Below are 18,683 nucleotides of genomic sequence, written 5' to 3' on the forward strand. Positions count from 1 at the left end.
AGTTCCTACACTGTAATAAAAAGTATGTGGACACCCCTACAAATGAGTGGATTCGGCTATTTCAGCCACACTCTTTGCAGACAGCTGTATAAAATCGAGCACACTGCCATGCAATCTCCATAGACAAACACTGGCAGTAAAATGGCCTTACTGAAGAGCTCAGTGACTTTCAACAGTGGCAACGTCGTAGGATGCCACCTTTCCAACTAGTCAGTTTGTCATTGAGCCAAGTCACAGATTTAGCTGTGATGTGAAGGCGAATTATAATCTGCCCAGAGCCAGACCCGGCTGTGACAGGACAGGCTTGGTGTGGGATAGGACAGGAGCAGATGGTCTTTGACAACCAGGAGAGAACCTGGAAATGTAGTGGAAGCAGGAGTCTCTGTTTTTAATAATGCAGCATACAGGGGGAGCTGCTGTACCTGACAGTGACGCTGTCTGTCTGCCTGTCTGTGTTCGGTCTGTCTATCTGCCTGTCTGTGTTTGGTCTGTCTATCTGCCTTTCTGTGTTTGGTCTGTCTATCTGCCTGTCTGTGTTTGGTCTGTCTGTCTGCCTGTCTGTGTTTGGTCTGTCTATCTTCCTGCCTGTGTTTGGTCTGTCTATCTGCCTGTGTTTGGTCTGTCTATCTGTCTGCCTGTGTTTGGTCTGTCTATCTGCCTGTGTTTGGTCTGTCTATCTGCCTGTGTTTGGTTTGTCTATCTGCCTGTGTTTGGTTTGTCTATCTGCCTGTGTTTGGTTTGTCTATCTGCCTGTGTTTGGTCTGTCTATCTGCCTGTGTTTGGTTTGTCTATCTGCCTGTGTTTGGTCTGTCTATCTGCCTGTGTTTGGTCTGTCTATCTGCCTGTGTTTGGTCTGTCTATCTGCCTGTGTTTGGTCTGTCTATCTGCCTGTGTTTGGTCTGTCTATCTGCCTTTCTGTGTTTGGTCTGTCTATCTGCCTTTCTGTGTTTGGTCTGTCTATCTGCCTGTCTGTGTTTGGTCTGTCTGTCTGCCTGTCTGTGTTTGGTCTGTCTATCTGCCTTTCTGTGTTTGGTCTGTCTATCTGCCTGTCTGTGTTTGGTCTGTCTGTCTGCCTGTCTGTGTTTGGTCTGTCTATCTTCCTGCCTGTGTTTGGTCTGTCTATCTTCCTGCCTGTGTTTGGTCTGTCTATCTGCCTGTGTTTGGTCTGTCTATCTGTCTGCCTGTGTTTGGTCTGTCTATCTGCCTGTGTTTGGTCTGTCTATCTGCCTGTGTTTGGTCTGTCTATCTGCCTGTGTTTGGTCTGTCTATCTGCCTGTGTTTGGTCTGTCTATCTGCCTGTGTTTGGTCTGTCTATCTGCCTGTGTTTGGTCTGTCTATCTGCCAGTCAGTTTAGTTCATGTTGGTAAAGCCTCTCAGTATCTCCTCTACCTCCAGCTGCCTCTCAGTATCTCCTCTACCTCCAGCTGACTCTCAGTATCTCCTCTACCTCCAGCTGACTCTCAGTATCTCCTCTACCTCCAGCTGACTCTCAGTATCTCCTCTACCTCCAGCTGACTCTCAGTATCTCCTCTACCTCCAGCTGAATCTCAGTATCTCCTCTACCTCCAGCTGACTCTCAGTATCTCCTCTACCTCCAGCTGACACTCAGTATCTCCTCTACCTCCAGCTGCCTCTCAGTATCTCCTCTACCTCCAGCTGCCACTCAGTATCTCCTCTACCTCCAGCTGACTCTCAGTATCTCCTCTACCTCCAGCTGACTCTCAGTATCTCCTCTACCTCCAGCTGACTCTCAGTATCTCCTCTACCTCCAGCTGACTCTCAGTATCTCCTCTACCTCCAGCTGACTCTCAGTATCTCCTCTACCTCCAGCTGACTCTCAGTATCTCCTCTACCTCCAGCTGACTCTCAGTATCTCCTCTACCTCCAGCTGACTCTCAGTATCTCCTCTACCTCCAGCTGCCTCTCAGTATCTCCTCTACCTCCAGCTGCCTCTCAGTATCTCCTCTACCTCCAGCTGCCTCTCAGTATCTCCTCTACCTCCAGCTGACTCTCAGTATCTCCTCTACCTCCAGCTGACTCTCAGTATCTCCTCTACCTCCAGCTGACTCTCAGTATCTCCTCTACCTCCAGCTGACTCTCAGTATCTCCTCTACCTCCAGCTGCCTCTCAGTATCTCCTCTACCTCCAGCTGACTCTCAGTATCTCCTCTACCTCCAGCTGACTCTCAGTATCTCCTCTACCTCCAGCTGACTCTCAGTATCTCCTCTACCTCCAGCTGACTCGCATCACCTATAGAAGAGCAAGCAGGAGCGGATCTGCGGGTTCACATAACAGTACTACAGCTTTTCTTTGAGAGACCAAAATTATAATAGTTCCCTTGTTGACAAGAAATAACACTGTCGAGGATATGACACAATTTCCAAGTTCACTGCGAACTAAGTGATTGAAACGGACAACAACAGGTTTTCCATCTGTGCAGAGCAAAGTATTTAATTTGGCTATTGTGTTTACTCCATTAGCTGCGTGAACTATGGTAGAGTTGCCTAGCAGGCAATTTGATGCGTTTTACTTTGTCACTGTGAATGTAAACACGTTTCTTATCATACCTGTGACATCTGAGGTCGGAGGTTGATCTCTTTGAGGTTGATGGACTGGGGTCGGAGGTTGTTGAGAAGTTGACACAGGAGCACTCCATCTCGGAGGGTCTGAGCCAGGTCGAATACCTGAGCAGAATCCCATGTTACCCGATGGTCGGGTGGAAGCACCTTGCAGTTGATCAGCCATAATGCGCACTGCCTCCAATACTCCATTTAGGTTTGAGATAAAAACAAATCTTACGCGACAAATAGGAATCCTATTGGAGTATAATCAATAGAACGCACTAATACAACATTGTGTCCATTCTCAATTTCTCATATAAACGATGAAAACGAAACTAGGTATAGTAGCAGGATTTAATTATACTTCTCTCCGTTTCATAACGGAAATAAAAGTAAATTGGAAGACGCTAGGCTACTGTCTGTAGGCGACGTGTACTCTGTCCATTGATGACTGAACTGTTACATTGCTGACAGTAACGGCAACACTGTCCGTGCGCACTCCCTCCCTAGCTCGCTCTCTCTCGCTCGCTCTGTCTACAGGGCTAAACTACCACCCGCAGCCTCTCCTCTTCCGTTTGCCACTCATACAGAATGTTCCGTGTACACTGCGTTAGGCTATTACATTGATATTAGCCTTGTCACCTCATAAGGGACAGTTCGACATTTACTGGCAAGGGGGGCGGGGGGGGGGGGGGGGGGGTGGGGGGGGGTCCATAATAGGGATGGTTGGCAAACTTCTTGTTTTGCTTTGGGGAGGGTTGTGTGTTTTTTTTTTATTCTGCACAGGGGATGGTAGTTTTTGCCTGGTTTACATTCACTCTTCTGCAGGTTTTGCATTTGCCTCCCAAACCAAGGTGCTTTGGTACTTACCGTATGCACAATGTTTTTCTGCAAGCTAACTTTTATTATAAAACTGGTTGGTTCGAGCCCTGAATGCTGATTGGCTGACAGCCGTTGTATACCACGGGTTTGACAAAACATCATTTTTGTTAGTATAATAAGGCACCTCGGGGGGTTGTATATGGCCAATATACCACGGCTAAGGTCTGTATCCAGGCAGTCCGCGTTGCGTCGTGCATAAGAACAGCCCTTAGCCGTGGTATATTGGCCATATACCACACCCCCTCGGGCCTTATTGTTGATCTACACCACAGGTCAATATAGGCACAAATTATCCACTACAGATCACTGTACCTGTACAGAGCCAATCTGTAAGTAGCAAACCCAACTACCTCATCCCCATATTGTTATTTATCTTTTTGCTCTGTTGCACCCCGGTATCTCTATTTGCACATCATCATCTGCACATCTATCACTCCAGTGTTAATGCTATATTGTAATTATTTCGCCTCCATGGCCTATTTATTGCCTTACCTCCCTGCTCTTCTACATTTGCACACACCGTACATATATGTTTCTATTGTGTTATTAACTGTACGTTTGTTTATGTGTAACTCTGTGTTGTTGTTTTTGTCGCTCAGCTTTGCTTTATCTTGGCCAGGTCGCCGTTGTAAATGAGAACTTGTTTTCAACGGGCCTACCTGGTTAAATAATGGTGAAAATAAAAATACTCTAGTGGTCGCTCTAATAATGAAATAAATGTTTTCAAAAATGGAAGGCTGTTGGGAGGAGTTAAGATCAGATGGGACCTTTCTAGCCAATTAGAAGGTAGATACACCTGTTAACAAAAGCCACAAGGGTTTCCACTAGTTACCGTAGCCACAAAGTCAAAATGGGTTATAAAGTTAAAAATCATGAAACAAACATTTGATTTTTGGTCTTAATTTAAGGTTAGGGTTTAGGCATATGGTTAGCAGTGGGGTTAGGTTTAAAATCACATTTTAAGAAGATAAATTGTAGAAATAGGCAGGGTTTAGGTCTTCGTGGCTGTAATAACTAGTGACGACCAGGCACAACTCCGATATAAAGTGTATTTTCTCAGAATTTTCAGAATGTCCTACTTATAACAAGTACACTCATAACAACCTAATCATTACGAAACTTATATTCGATCAAGTAATCTACACGTAGCAGATAAGCCATTACATTTTTTTGTTAACCAAATTCACCACTCTCAAGAAAACGAGAATAAAAATGGCAGCTGCTGGAGAAGACAGATTTCGGACCCAGTTTCTGTACAGCACTTTGAGATATACGTGCTTCTTCACCTGCATTGCTTGCTGTTTGGGGTTTTAGGCTGGGTTTCTGTACAGCACTTTGAGATATCAGCTGATGTACGAAGGGCTATATGAATAAATGTGATTGGATTTGATTTATTCGTCTCTCTTTGACTGGGAGTCTATATCAAAAAGGAAGAGGCTAACTGTCTATCCTGCCCTCTATCTGCCATTCATAGTGACAACAGTGGTAGTTGGATCGTTTTTTTCTAGATCTGCAATCAGCTAACCAGTAATCACACCACACCGAGAATAGCATTCAAAGCTGCATACATTTTCAATATGAATCCACAACAACCAATAGGAATAGCTGATAGGCAGCGGACAGGCCAGGTGCATCATTGCCATGAAAGAACAGTGAAGACATGAAACAAGCAGCTCAAAAAGTTCCCTTTTATTGATCTTGTTTAGGGACAACACAGTTATTCCTCTACAACACCACAGCGCAATGAATAATTCCATTGTTTTCAAGAGATTACAACATTAGAATCGAGGGCTGCAGTGAAAATGTCAATTGAATAATGGTGAGAGAAAAAAAAATCCCCTCTGTGATTTGAAAGTTTCCTTCCATTTGAATCAGTTGCAGGTCTACTCTCGACAGTAACTTCTAGAAAGGCACAGCAGGATACTGGCTGTATTTTTTTACTTCTGATACTGAGATGCGCTCGCTGTCTGTTACAGATCATTATTCTCCCAAGTCCTCCTATAAAAATGTGGCTACAATATGCTCCCAGCAGGGCCAGTTATTCAGGAGAGCTCGAGGCTTGCTCTGCCTCCTCCCCAATCCGAGCTGCTATTTCCTGCCCACCTAGATGCTAACTAACGCATCAATAGAGCCTAAATATTTGTCATTTAACTTTAAATTTTTTTAAAAAAAATGTATGACCTTTATATATGATGCATAAACACGACCAGTCATAATGTTTTAATTTAATTAGGTTACTTCAAAAGACTCCTGTAGGCATGCACACATTCATCCAAAATAGAGTTCCAGCATCCTCAAAATGTCTTGACATTAACTAGCGTTCCATCCAACCTTTTTATGTGGATACAAATGTCATGACAGGCCTAATGGAAACAGCTCATTTGTTGGTCCACTTTCCAAATGTCGACAAGTGGGTTCTTTTGGGTCGCTAAAATTTATTAGGCGAGAAATGGCAGTGGAAATGCTTTTAAACGCAAATATGAATATAGTAACCATCATATGGAAGTAAACTTGGAGTCACGCGATGGCATGTTGTCTGGTCCTCCCAGTACAAGTCAGGAAAGCATGCCGTTTTTTAGGCTACAGATCAAATAAGTTACGATTAACTTCTTAGGGAGGTGAAGGAGCACGGAGATGAGCAGGTAGCCTAGTGGTTAGAGCATTGGACCAGTAAACGAAAGGTTGCTAGATCGAATCCCCGAGCTGACAAGGTGTCGTTCTGCCCCTGAACAAGGCAGTTAACCCTAGGCTGTCATTGTAGATAAGAATTTGTTTTTAACTGACTTGCCTAGTTAACTAAAATAAATGCTCCTTTCAATAAATATTGAGGGTTTCGTTCTGGTGACATGAAAATGGCCACCATTTGACAAATACGATTAATCTCACAATTTTGTCCATAAATACCCTCATGTATGCCAGGGTTCCCCAACGGAGGTTTTATTTGGACCCCAAGTTCTCTGAGCAAAAAACACCAGCAAATCAAATTGTATTAGTCACATGATCCAAATACAACAGGTGTAGACCTTCCAGTGAAATGCTTACTTACAAGCCCCTAACCAATTTATTTACAGATTTCTGTCTGTCTGTCTGTCTGTCTGTCTGTCTGTCTGTCTGTCTGTCTGTCTGTCTGTCTGTCTGTCTGTCTGTCTGTCTGTCTGTCTGTCTGTCTCTCACTCTCTCACTCATAGCGATGCATGGTGGGTTCTCTATGCCAATGCTAGTGCAACAGAGTAGATTACGGGAGAAGAGGACCATGTCCAGACCAGCCACTACCCCCTGTATAGTTCACCAGTAGCGCGCTACATAGGGAAAAGGGTTCCATTTGGGATGCAGACCCTCCTCTCTGACCTCTGACCTCTGTCCTCTCACTACTCCACCCCTGTTACAGTACGGCTATCTGCAGTGTCTCCCAGAGACTCCACAAAGCACCACACGACATGCAGGATGGCTGGTAGCCTAGTGGTTTGAACGATGGACATACCAAGCGGTGATGCAACCAGTCATGATGCTCTCGATGGTTGTCGTGCCCTCTTCACAGCTGTCTTGGTGTGTTTGGACCATGATTTGGGGTGGCAGGTAGCCTAGTGGTTAGAGCATTGGGCCAGTAACCGCAAGGTTGCAAGATTGAATCCCCGAGTTGACAAGGTGAAGATCTGTTGTTCTGCCCCTGAACAAGGCAGTTAACCCACTGTTCCTAGGCTGTCATTAAAAATAAGAATTTGTTCTTAACTGACTTGCCTAGTTAAATAAAATAAAAAAAATAAAAAAATAAATAAATAAATAAAAAAAAAAATATATATATATATATATATATATATATATATATATATATATATATATATATATATATATATATATATATATATATATATATATATATATATATATATATATATATATATATATATAAAGGACCACCTGACTGACAGACTGTTATCATGATTCCAGAGATTTAGCAACATACATAGATACATACATACATAGATACATACACACATACAGTATATCGGGGCCGTTTCCTTTGTCTGATCATGTGAATGCTGTTTTTGAATCGTCCTTACAGAGGAAATACCCAGAAAGTGTCATTGTGTCATCAAAACAGGTAGCCATTCATTGCACTGTTTGTTTAGGTTTGGGGCATATGGGGACTGATACACAGTCGATGGAGACCAGCTGAGCAACTCGGACTGTATTTGAACATATCTGCTGAACTGTCTTAAGTTTTTACATTTTTACTGGTTTGATTCACAAGAGCAGGTAAGATTGTGAGCAAGAGTTCCTATTTATTTATACTATGGACAATAAACCGCAACTTAGTGTTAATCTTTGTATTTATGTTCTATTTGGACTCGTCCATCAGAGGAAGACAGGGTCAACAGAGGAAGGAAGTGAAGGGGAGGGAGGGACAATGTGTGCCAGAGTCACCGTCTAGCTAACTCATTTCCCCCTCCTGTCCCTCTCTCAGTCCCTGACGCTATTTCGGAGGCTTGGCACAGGATGGCATAGTGGCATACCAGATTATCAAGGCTCTAAAGCTCAGTCCTCGTGAGCACTCGGCCCCTGTCACACAGCCCACATTCCCACAATCCACTTCTCTCCCGAGCCAGGCAATTGTGTCTGTAATATATTGATGCCCTCTCCTCGGCCCTCGCTCACACTGACACTTCTGGTGACAATGAAGAATATATTTCAAACGGGCCGCTCTTTTCCCTCTACATCCTTACATACATGTTGTGTTTTAACATGTTGTTGTTTATATTTATCTGGGTTCTGTATAAATATAGTATTACTGAGCTCTGAGGTTTACTGTCTCACAGATGATATGACAAAATGCTGTTATCGGATACGTTCTAAATGGATCAGAGTTTTCAACAACATTGTGGCCTCCCAAGATCATCACGAAGCTAAGGATCCTGGGACGGAACACCTCCCTCTGCAACTGGATCCTGGACTTGTTGACAGGCCGACCCCAGGTGGTGAGGGTAGGCAACAACACGTCCGCTATAGCTCAGCCTTCCACACCATAGTGTCCTCCAAGCTCATCATTAAGCTTGGGGTCCTGGGTCTCAACCCCGCCTTGTGCAACTGGATCCTGGACTTCTTGACAGGCCGACCCCAGGTGGTGAGGGTAGGCAACAACACGTCCGCTATAGCTCAGCCTTCCACACCATAGTGTCCTCCAAGCTCATCATTAAGCTCGGGGTCCTGGGTCTCAACCCCGCCTTGTGCAACTGGATCCTGGACTTCTTGACAGGCCGACCCCAGGTGGTGAGGGTAGGCAATATTACCAGTCCCCTCCTGTACTCCATGTTCACCCGCGACTGTGTGGCTGCCAGGACAGCGACTTCTCCCTCAACGTCAGCAAGACAAAGGAGCTGATCTAGGACAACGGGAAACAGAGGGCCGAGCACGCCCTCATTCACATCGACGGGGCTGTAGTGGTGCAGGTTGAGAGCTTCAAGGTCCTCGGTGTTCACATCACTAAGGATCTATCATGGTCATCATCTATCATCTACCAAACACACCAAGACAGTCGTGAGGAGGGCACGACAACATCTCTTCCCCTTCAGGAGGCTGAAAAGATTTGTCATGAGCGCTTAGATCCTCAAAAAGTTAAACAACTGCACCACTTAGAACATCCTGACTGGCTGCATCACCGCCTGGTATGGCAACTGCTTGGCATCCGACCGCAAGGCGCTACAGAGGGTAGTGCGTACGGCCCCCGTACATCACTAGGGCCAAGCTTCCTACCATCCAGGACCTCTATACCTGGCGGTGTCTGAGGAAGTCCCTAAAAATGGTCAAAGACTCCAGCCCCCCAAGTCATAGACTGTTTTCTCTGCTACCGCACGGCAAGCGGTACCGGAGCTCAGAGTCTGGAACCAAAAGGCACCTGAACAGCTTCTACCCCCCCTAAGCTATAAGACTGTTGAGCAGTTAATAAAATAGCTTCCCGGACAACTTACATTTGTATTTCTTTATTTATCTTTACTGTTTTGCACTGGCTCTATGCACACTGGCTCTATGCACACTGGCTCTATGCACACTGGCTCTATGCACACTGGCTCTATGCACACTGGCTCTATGCACACTGGCTCTATGCACACTGGCTCTATGCACACTGGCTCTATGCACACTCGCTCTATGCACACTCGCTCTATGCACACTCGCTCTATGCACACTCACTCTATGCACACTCACTCTATGCACACTCACTCTATGCACACTCACTCTATGCACACTCACTCTATGCACACTCACTCTATGCACACCCACTCTATGCACACTCACTCTATGCACACCCACTAGACTCTAACCACACACCCACACATACTACACTGACACTCCAACACACACATGAAACACACACACGTGCATATTGACATCACACACACACACTCAAACACACACACACTTTCAGTCTTCACACATGCTGCTGCTACTCTGTTTATTATATATCCTGATTTGCTTTGTCACTTTTACCCCTACCTACATGTGAATGTAACCTCAGTTACCTCAGCTACCTGGTACCCCTGCACATTGACTCCATAGAAGTACTCCTTGTATATATTCTCGCTATTGTTATTTTATTGTGTTACTAATCTTATTGTGTTACAAATATTTGTCTTACTTTTTAACTCTGTATTCTTGGGATTGGGCTCGTAAGTAAGCATTTCACTGTAAAGTCTACACCTGATGTATTCAGGCACATGTGACCAATAAAATTGTACTCTGTTTGATCTGAGAGCTTGTAGTACAGCCTCTAAGTGATAGCAGAGGCACCATGGGTTTTGTTCATTGTTTTGTCTCCCGTATTGATAGTCTGAATGATACAACCCTCTCAGTATGTGGCTGGTCTGATGCGGTGAGTATAGAGTAATCAATAGACTGGAAAACCCAGGAGAGGGTTAGGATGAGGGGGTCAGATCAGACCCAGGAGAGGGTTAGAATGAGGGGGTCAGATCAGACCCAGGAGAGGGTTAGAATGAGGGGGTCAGATCAGACCCAGGAGAGGGTTATAATGAGGGGGTCAGATCAGACCCAGGAGAGGGTTAGAATGAGGGGGTCAGATCAGACCCAGGAGAGGGTTAGAATGAGGGGGTCAGATCAGACCCAGGAGAGGGTTAGGATGAGGGGGTCAGATCAGACCCAGGAGAGGGTTAGGATGAAGGGGTCAGATCAGACCTTACAGGTTTCCATGACTAGATGGCCAGAGGGCATCAGCGGTGTACAACTGAGGGTGAAAACAGAGGAGTGGAAAGAACACAAACACACAGAGAGAGAGTGACACGCACATGAGTATCTTGGGACCAAACACTGTTTTATAAAAAGGTAACCATGGTTTCACTGTGGAACATATTTTACACAGTCTGCGTTTATATTATCTTAAACCCATGACATTCATTCATGAAGTGAATTCCCTGAGCCACGTATTATAAGTGATCAGACTAAATACCCATACTGGTCTCTCTTGGACCTCTTTAACTCTGTTTTTCATGAGTCCTTTTTTAAACTAATTTTACCTTTATTTAACCAGGCAAGTCAGTTAAGAACAAATTATTGTTTTCAATGACGGCCTAGAAACAGTGGGTTAACTGCCTGTTCAGGGGCAGAACGACAGATTTTTACCTTGTCAGCTCGGATATTCGATCTAGCAACCTTTCGGTTACTGGCCCAACGCTCTAACCACCAGGCTACCTGCCTCCTCTACACTCTAACCACTAGGCCACCTGCCACCTCTACGCTCTAACCACTAGGCTACCTGCCACCTCTACGCTCTAACCACTAGGCTACCTGCCTCCTCTACGCTCTAACCACTAGGCTACCTGCCTCCTCTACATTCTAACCACTAGGCTACCTGCCTCCTCTACACTCTAACCACTAGGCTACCTGCCTCCTCTACATTCTAACCACTAGGCTACCTGCCTCCTCTACACTCTAACCACTAGGCTACCTGCCGCCTCTACACTCTAACCACTAGGCTACCTGCATCCTCTACACTCTAACCACTAGGCTACCTGCCGCCTCTACACTCTAACCACGAGGCTACCTGCCGCCTCTACACTCTAACCACGAGGCTACCTGCCGCCTCTACACTCTAACCACTAGGCTACCTCCCGCCTCTACACTCTAACCACTAGGCTACCTGCCTCCTCTACACTCTAACCACTAGGCTACCTGCCTCCTCTACACTCTAACCACGAGGCTACCTGCCTCCTCTACACTCTAACCACGAGGCTACCTGCCGCCTCGACACTCTAACCACGAGGCTACCTGCCTCCTCTAAACTCTAACCACTAGGCTACCTGCCACCTCTACACTCTAACCACGAGGCTACCTGCCTCCTCTACACTCTAATCACTAGGCTACCTGCCACCTCTACACTCTAACCACTAGGCTACCTGCCACCTCTACACTCTAACCACTAGGCTACCTGCCACCCCTACACTCTAACCACTAGGCTACCTGCCGCCTCTACACTCTAACCACTAGGCTACCTGCCACCTCTACACTCTAACCACTAGGCTACCTGCCACCCCTACACTCTAACCACTAGGCTACCTGCCGCCTCTACACTCTAACCACTAGGCTACCTGCCACCTCTACACTCTAACCACTAGGCTACCTGCCTCCTCTACACTCTAACCACTAGGCTACCTGCCTCCTCTACACTCTAACCACTAGGCTTCCTGCCACCTCTACACTCTAACCACTAGGCTACCTACAGCCCCATCATGGCAGTGTTATAACCATCGCAGTATATCTGGGAAGTCCTCCAGCATCAGATGGCAGACAGCGTCAACTGTCTGTTAACAGTTCTTTGTTTATGGAACAATTTAAATACCTAATACAATAGTATTAGGGACTTATGACTGTTTTCAAATGTCAATAACAAAACAATTCCCAATTTGTCATCCAGTACAATGAAAGACTGAAAAGCTGGAGGTACATTTCAATTCAATCTATTTTAACCACTAGTTATGTTTCTCTCTGTCTAAATTACCCAGAAAGCTTTGACTGTGGTGGCTGTAGAGAGCCACAGGGGTGATGGTTGGAGGGGCCGTGGCAGACACAGCAGGTAAGATACATTATTTTCATAGGACTAATGTCATTGAACTAATAGATATATCCCACCGGCTCCAACCGTAGCTCTGATGTACTGTCTTTGGTGTTAATCAGTATGAGACAGTTGATGATGTGGATCGTCTACATGGTGTTACCCTTTGTCTCACTTCTCATCAAGGTTACACCACAAAGTGCCATAAAACAACACTCTATCAACACTCTATTAGAACTACAGTACAGAGAAGCCCTCAATAAGGCTTACAGACTATAACAATGGCTCATCCTAATATTTATATACTTCTTGTTTTACATTCTTTTACTTTTAGATTTGTGTGTATCCTTGTGAATTGTTAGATATTACTGCAGAGTTGGAGCTAGGAACACAAGCATTTTGCTACACCCGCAATAACATCTGCTAAATATGTGTATGTGACCAATAACATCTGCTAACCATGTGTATGGACCAATAACATCTGCTAACCATGTGTATGGACCAATAACATCTGTTAAATATGTGTATGTGACCAATAACATCTGTTAAATATGGACCAATAACATCTGTTAAATATGTGTATGGACCAATAACATCTGTTAAATATGTGCATGTGACCAATAACATCTGCTAAATATGGACCAATAACATCTGCTAAATATGTGTATGGACCAATAACATCTGCTAAATATGTGTATGGACCAATAACATCTGCTAAATATGTGTATGGACCAATAACATCTGTTAAATATGTGTATGGACCAATAACATCTGTTAAATATGTGTATGGACCAATAACATCTGTTAAATATGTGTATGGACCAATAACATCTGTTAAATATGTGTATGTGACCAATAACATCTGTTAAATATGTGTATGGACCAATAACATCTGTTAAATATGGACCAATAACATCTGTTAAATATGGACCAATAACATCTGTTAAATATGGACCAATAACATCTGTTAAATATGGACCAATAACATCTGTTAAATATGGACCAATAACATCTGTTAAATATGTGTATGGACCAATAACATCTGTTAAATATGGACCAAAAACATCTGTTAAATATGGACCAATAACATCTGTTAAATATGTGTATGGACCAATAACATCTGGTAACCATGTGTATGGACCAATAACATCTGTTAAATATGTGTATGGACCAATAACATCTGTTAAATATGTGTATGGACCAATAACATCTGTTAAATATGGACCAATAACATCTGTTAAATATGGACCAATAACATCTGTTAAATATGTGTATGGACCAATAACATCTGTTAAATATGGACCAATAACATCTGTTAAATATGGACCAATAACATCTGGTAACCATGTGTATGGACCAATAACATCTGTTAAATATGTGTATGGACCAATAACATCTGTTAAATATGTGTATGGACCAATAACATCTGTTAAATATGTGTATGTGACCAATAACATCTGTTAAATATGGACCAATAACATCTGTTAAATATGGACCAATAACATCTGTTAAATATGGACCAATAACATCTGTTAAATATGTGTACGTGGCCAATAACATCTGTTAAATATGTGTATGTGACCAATAACATCTGTTAAATATGTGTATGTGGCCAATAACATCTGTTAAATATGTGTATGTGACCAATAACATCTGTTAAATATGTGTATGGACCAATAACATCTGTTAAATATGTGTATGGACCAATAACATCTGTTAAATATGGACCAATAACATCTGTTAAATATGTGTATGGACCAATAACATCTGCTAACCATGTGTATGGATCAATAACATCTGTTAAATATGTGTATGGACCAATAACATCTGTTAAATATGTGTATGGACCAATAACATCTGCTAAATATGTGTATGGACCAATAACATCTGTTAAATATGTGTATGGACCAATAACATCTGTTAAATATGGACCAATAACATCTGTTAAATATGTGTATGGACCAATAACATCTGGTAACCATGTGTATGGACCAATAACATCTGTTAAATATGTGTATGGACCAATAACATCTGTTAAATATGGACCAATAACATCTGTTAAATATGTGTATGGACCAATAACATCTGTTAAATATGTGTATGGACCAATAACATCTGTTAAATATGTGTATGGACCAATAACATCTGTTAAATATGGACCAATAACATCTGTTAAATATGTGTATGTGACCAATAACATCTGTTAAATATGTGTATGGACCAATAACATCTGTTAAATATGTGTATGGACCAATAACATCTGTTAAATATGTGTATGTGACCAATAACATCTGTTAAATATGTGTATGGACCAATAACATCTGTTAAATATGTATATGGACCAATAACATCTGTTAAATATGTGTATGGACCAATAACACCTGTTAAATATGTGTATGGACCAATAACATCTGCTAAATATGGACCAATAACATCTGCTAAATATGTGTATGTGACCAATAACATCTGCTAAATATGTGTATGGACCAATAACATCTGCTAAATATGTGTATGTGACCAATAACATCTGCTAAATATGTGTATGTGACCAATAACATCTGCTAAATATGTGTATGTGACCAATAACATCTGCTAACCATGTGTATGGACCAATAACATCTGTTAAATATGTGTATGGACCAATAACATCTGTTAAATATGTGTATGGACCAATAACATCTGTTAAATATGTGTATGGACCAATAACATCTGCTAACCATGTGTATGGACCAATAACATCTGCTAACCATGTGTATGGACCAATAACATCTGCTAACCATATGTATGGACCAATAACATCTGCTAAATATGTGTATGGACCAATAACATCTGTTAAATATGTGTATGGACCAATAACATCTGTTAAATATGTGTATGGACCAATAACATCTGTTAAATATGGACCAATAACATCTGTTAAATATGTGTATGGACCAATAACATCTGTTAAATATGGACCAATAACATCTGTTAAATATGTATATGTGACCAATAACATCTGTTAAATATGTGTATGGGCCAATAACATCTGTTAAATATGTGTATGGACCAATAACATCTGTTAAATATGTGTATGGACCAATAACATCTGTTAAATATGGACCAATAACATCTGTTAAATATGTGTATGGACCAATAACATCTGTTAAATATGTGTATGGACCAATAATATCTGCTAAATATGTGTATGGACCAATAACATCTGTTAAATATGTGTATGTGACCAATAATATCTGTTAAATATGTGTATGGACCAATAACATCTGTTAAATATGTGTATGTGACCAATAACATCTGTTAAATATGTGTATGTGACCAATAACATCTGTTAAATATGTGTATGTGACCAATAACATCTGTTAAATATGTGTATGGACCAATAACATCTGTTAAATATGTGTATGTGACCAATAACATCTGTTAAATATGTGTATGTGACCAATAACATCTGTTAAATATGTGTATGTGACCAATAACATCTGTTAAATATGTGTATGTGACCAATAACATCTGTTAAATATGTGTATGGACCAATAACATCTGTTAAATATGTGTATGGACCAATAACATCTGTTAAATATGTATATGGACCAATAACATCTGTTAAATATGGACCAATAACATCTGGTAAATATGTGTATGGACCAATAACATCTGGTAACCATGTGTATGGACCAATAACATCTGTTAAATATGGACCAATAACATCTGTTAAATATGTGTATGTGACCAATAACATCTGTTAAATATGTGTATGGACCAATAACATCTGTTAAATATGTGTATGGACCAATAACATCTGCTAAATATGTGTATGGACCAATAACATCTGGTAACCATGTGTATGGACCAATAACATCTGTTAAATATGTGTATGGACCAATAACATCTGCTAAATATGTGTATGGACCAATAACATCTGTTAAATATGTGTATGGACCAATAACATCTGTTAAATATGTGTATGTGACCAATAACATCTGTTAAATATGGACCAATAACATCTGCTAAATATGGACCAATAACATCTGTTAAATATGTGCATGTGACCAATAAAATGTGATTTTGATTTGAATACATGAAACAAAAGTCATAATACAACTCAGGTAAGTCCAGTAACTCTGTCTTCTATGTACCCCTCCCTAACAGCCCAGCCTGTCCAGCGTTGAATCTAGAACCCAGAGCGACTCAACAAGGTTCTGATCTGGGGGGGGGGGTGTCCAGAGTTCCACCCTCAGTCTGCTACGGCAGAGAGACAGGAGAGCAGACTTACTATGGAGCCTATCAGCCTAAATACTGCTAGAGTCACTCAGCCAATGTGGAGGCAGCATACTGACACCCAATAGGACCCAATATCCAATGGCCTAATGCCTTGCTAAATAACATTTCGTGTTGACTTTCTTTTGTCGTGTTCACTCCATTTTAATTATATCATTTATTCATATGCTCATTGTTTGTTGTCAATAGATGTGAACGTGGAGGGCTTGACGAAGCACATTTACAAGTTATTTGGCCCAGGCGCTGAGCATGATCTTCCTCTCAATAACCCATACAGACCAAAGAACGGCAGGCAACCAATCAGCAATCATTTCCCGTCTGTGCATAAACTGTTGCATTTCTATGTCACATCATCTGACCAATGACAAGAGAAACAGTATCAAACAAAGCATCGACTAGACATCACGTCCCATAGAAGGGTAGTGTGGTGGAGTGTGCTTCTGTCTGTTTTAGATAACGCTGAGTTCTGTTTTCCCTGTGCTTACTTATGGAAAAAACGCTTCTAAAAATAAAATACAATGTTCCACACTGTCACACTTCCCTCTTGGGATGTAATTTAGCCCAGTCTTTTTAATCTAATCTCCACAGTATGGTTATTCAGCTGTTTAGGAACATCTTTCACATCGCTCCCAGACAAGCTAAACACCTTCTTTGCCCGCTTCGAGGAAAACACAGCCGCAGGTCATCACCAATCACGAGGACTGTGAGGTATCATTCTCCGTGGCCAACGTGACTAAGACATTTAAGAGTGTTAAAACCTGTTTGGGCTAGGGGGCAGCATTTTCCCGTTCGGATGAAAAGCGTGCCCAGAGTAAACGGCCTGCTACTCAGGCCCAGATGCTAATATATGCATTCTACACATCGTTTGACATGGTTCTACCGACTGTAACGGAACTTTTTGACTTTTCGTCTGCACCTAGTGATCGCACCTCATGAATTTTTATATATGATATCGACTTTGCCTAGGTGCTAAGGATAAGTGCATACTTAGCCTAGGTGTTGAGGACAACTACATACTTAGCCTAGGTGCTAAGGACAACTACATACTTAGCCTAGGTGCTGAGGATAAGTTCATACTTACCTAGGTGCTGAGGACAACTACATACTTAGCCTAGGTGCTGAGGACAACTACATACTTAGCCTAGGTGCTGAGGACAACTACATACTTAGCCTAGGTGCTGAGGACAACTACATACTTAGCCTAGGTGCTGAGGACAACTACATACTTAGCCTAGGTGCTGAGGACAACTACATACATAGCCTAGGTGCTGAGGATAAGTACATACTTAGCCTAGGTGCTGAGGATAAGTACATACTTAGCCTAGGTGCTGAGGATAAGTACATACTTAGCCTAGGTGCTGAGGATAAGTACATACTTAGCCTAGGTGCTGAGGACAACTACATACTTAGCCTAGGTGCTGAGGATAAGTACATACTTAGCCTAGGTGCTGAGGATAAGTACATACTTAGCCTAGGTGCTGAGGATAAGTACATACTTAGCCTAGGTGCTGAGGATAAGTACATACTTAGCCTAGGTGCTGAGGATAAGTACATACTTAGCCTAGGTGCTGAGGACAACTACATACTTAGCCTAGGTGCTGAGGATAAGTACATACTTAGCCTAGGTGCTGAGGACAACTACATACTTTGCCTAGGTGCTGAGGATAAGTACATACTTAGCCTAGGTGCTGAGGATAAGTACATACTTAGCCTAGGTGCTGAGGATAAGTACATACTTAGCCTAGGTGCTGAGGACAACTACATACTTAGCCTAGGTGCTGAGGATAAGTACATGCTTAGCCTAGGTGCTGAGGATAAGTACATACTTAGCCTAGGTGCTGAGGATAAGTACATACTTAGCCTAGGTGCTGAGGATAGAGCTAAAATGGATACACGTCTCAATT

The 18,683-nt window shown here is 42.3% G+C and overlaps 1 protein-coding gene and 1 long non-coding RNA gene across 7 annotated transcripts in view; one reads left to right on the plus strand and one right to left on the minus strand.

Annotated features, from left to right (window-relative positions):
* The window catches only part of LOC110489549 (guanine nucleotide exchange factor VAV3), a 189,254-nt gene extending 186,027 nt beyond the window's left edge, over window positions 1–3,227 (minus strand). For all 6 annotated transcript variants that reach the window (XR_016486490.1, XR_016486491.1, XR_016486489.1 and 3 more), the window contains exon 1: window positions 2,568–3,227. Coding sequence is in view for 2 of the 6 variants with exons in the window: in XM_036945704.2 (XP_036801599.2) it covers window positions 2,568–2,771 (204 nt within the window). In the remaining 4 variants the exon portion in view is untranslated. The remainder of the gene's footprint in view (window positions 1–2,567) is intronic.
* Window positions 1–18,683, plus strand: part of LOC149977374 (uncharacterized) — a 934,188-nt gene that overhangs the window by 579,347 nt on the left and 336,158 nt on the right. The window lies entirely within an intron of this gene.

The sequence above is a fragment of the Oncorhynchus mykiss genome, chromosome 15 (assembly GCF_057628025.1).
Source record: "Oncorhynchus mykiss isolate SJ-2025 chromosome 15, ASM5762802v1, whole genome shotgun sequence".
NCBI lineage: Eukaryota > Metazoa > Chordata > Actinopteri > Salmoniformes > Salmonidae > Oncorhynchus > Oncorhynchus mykiss.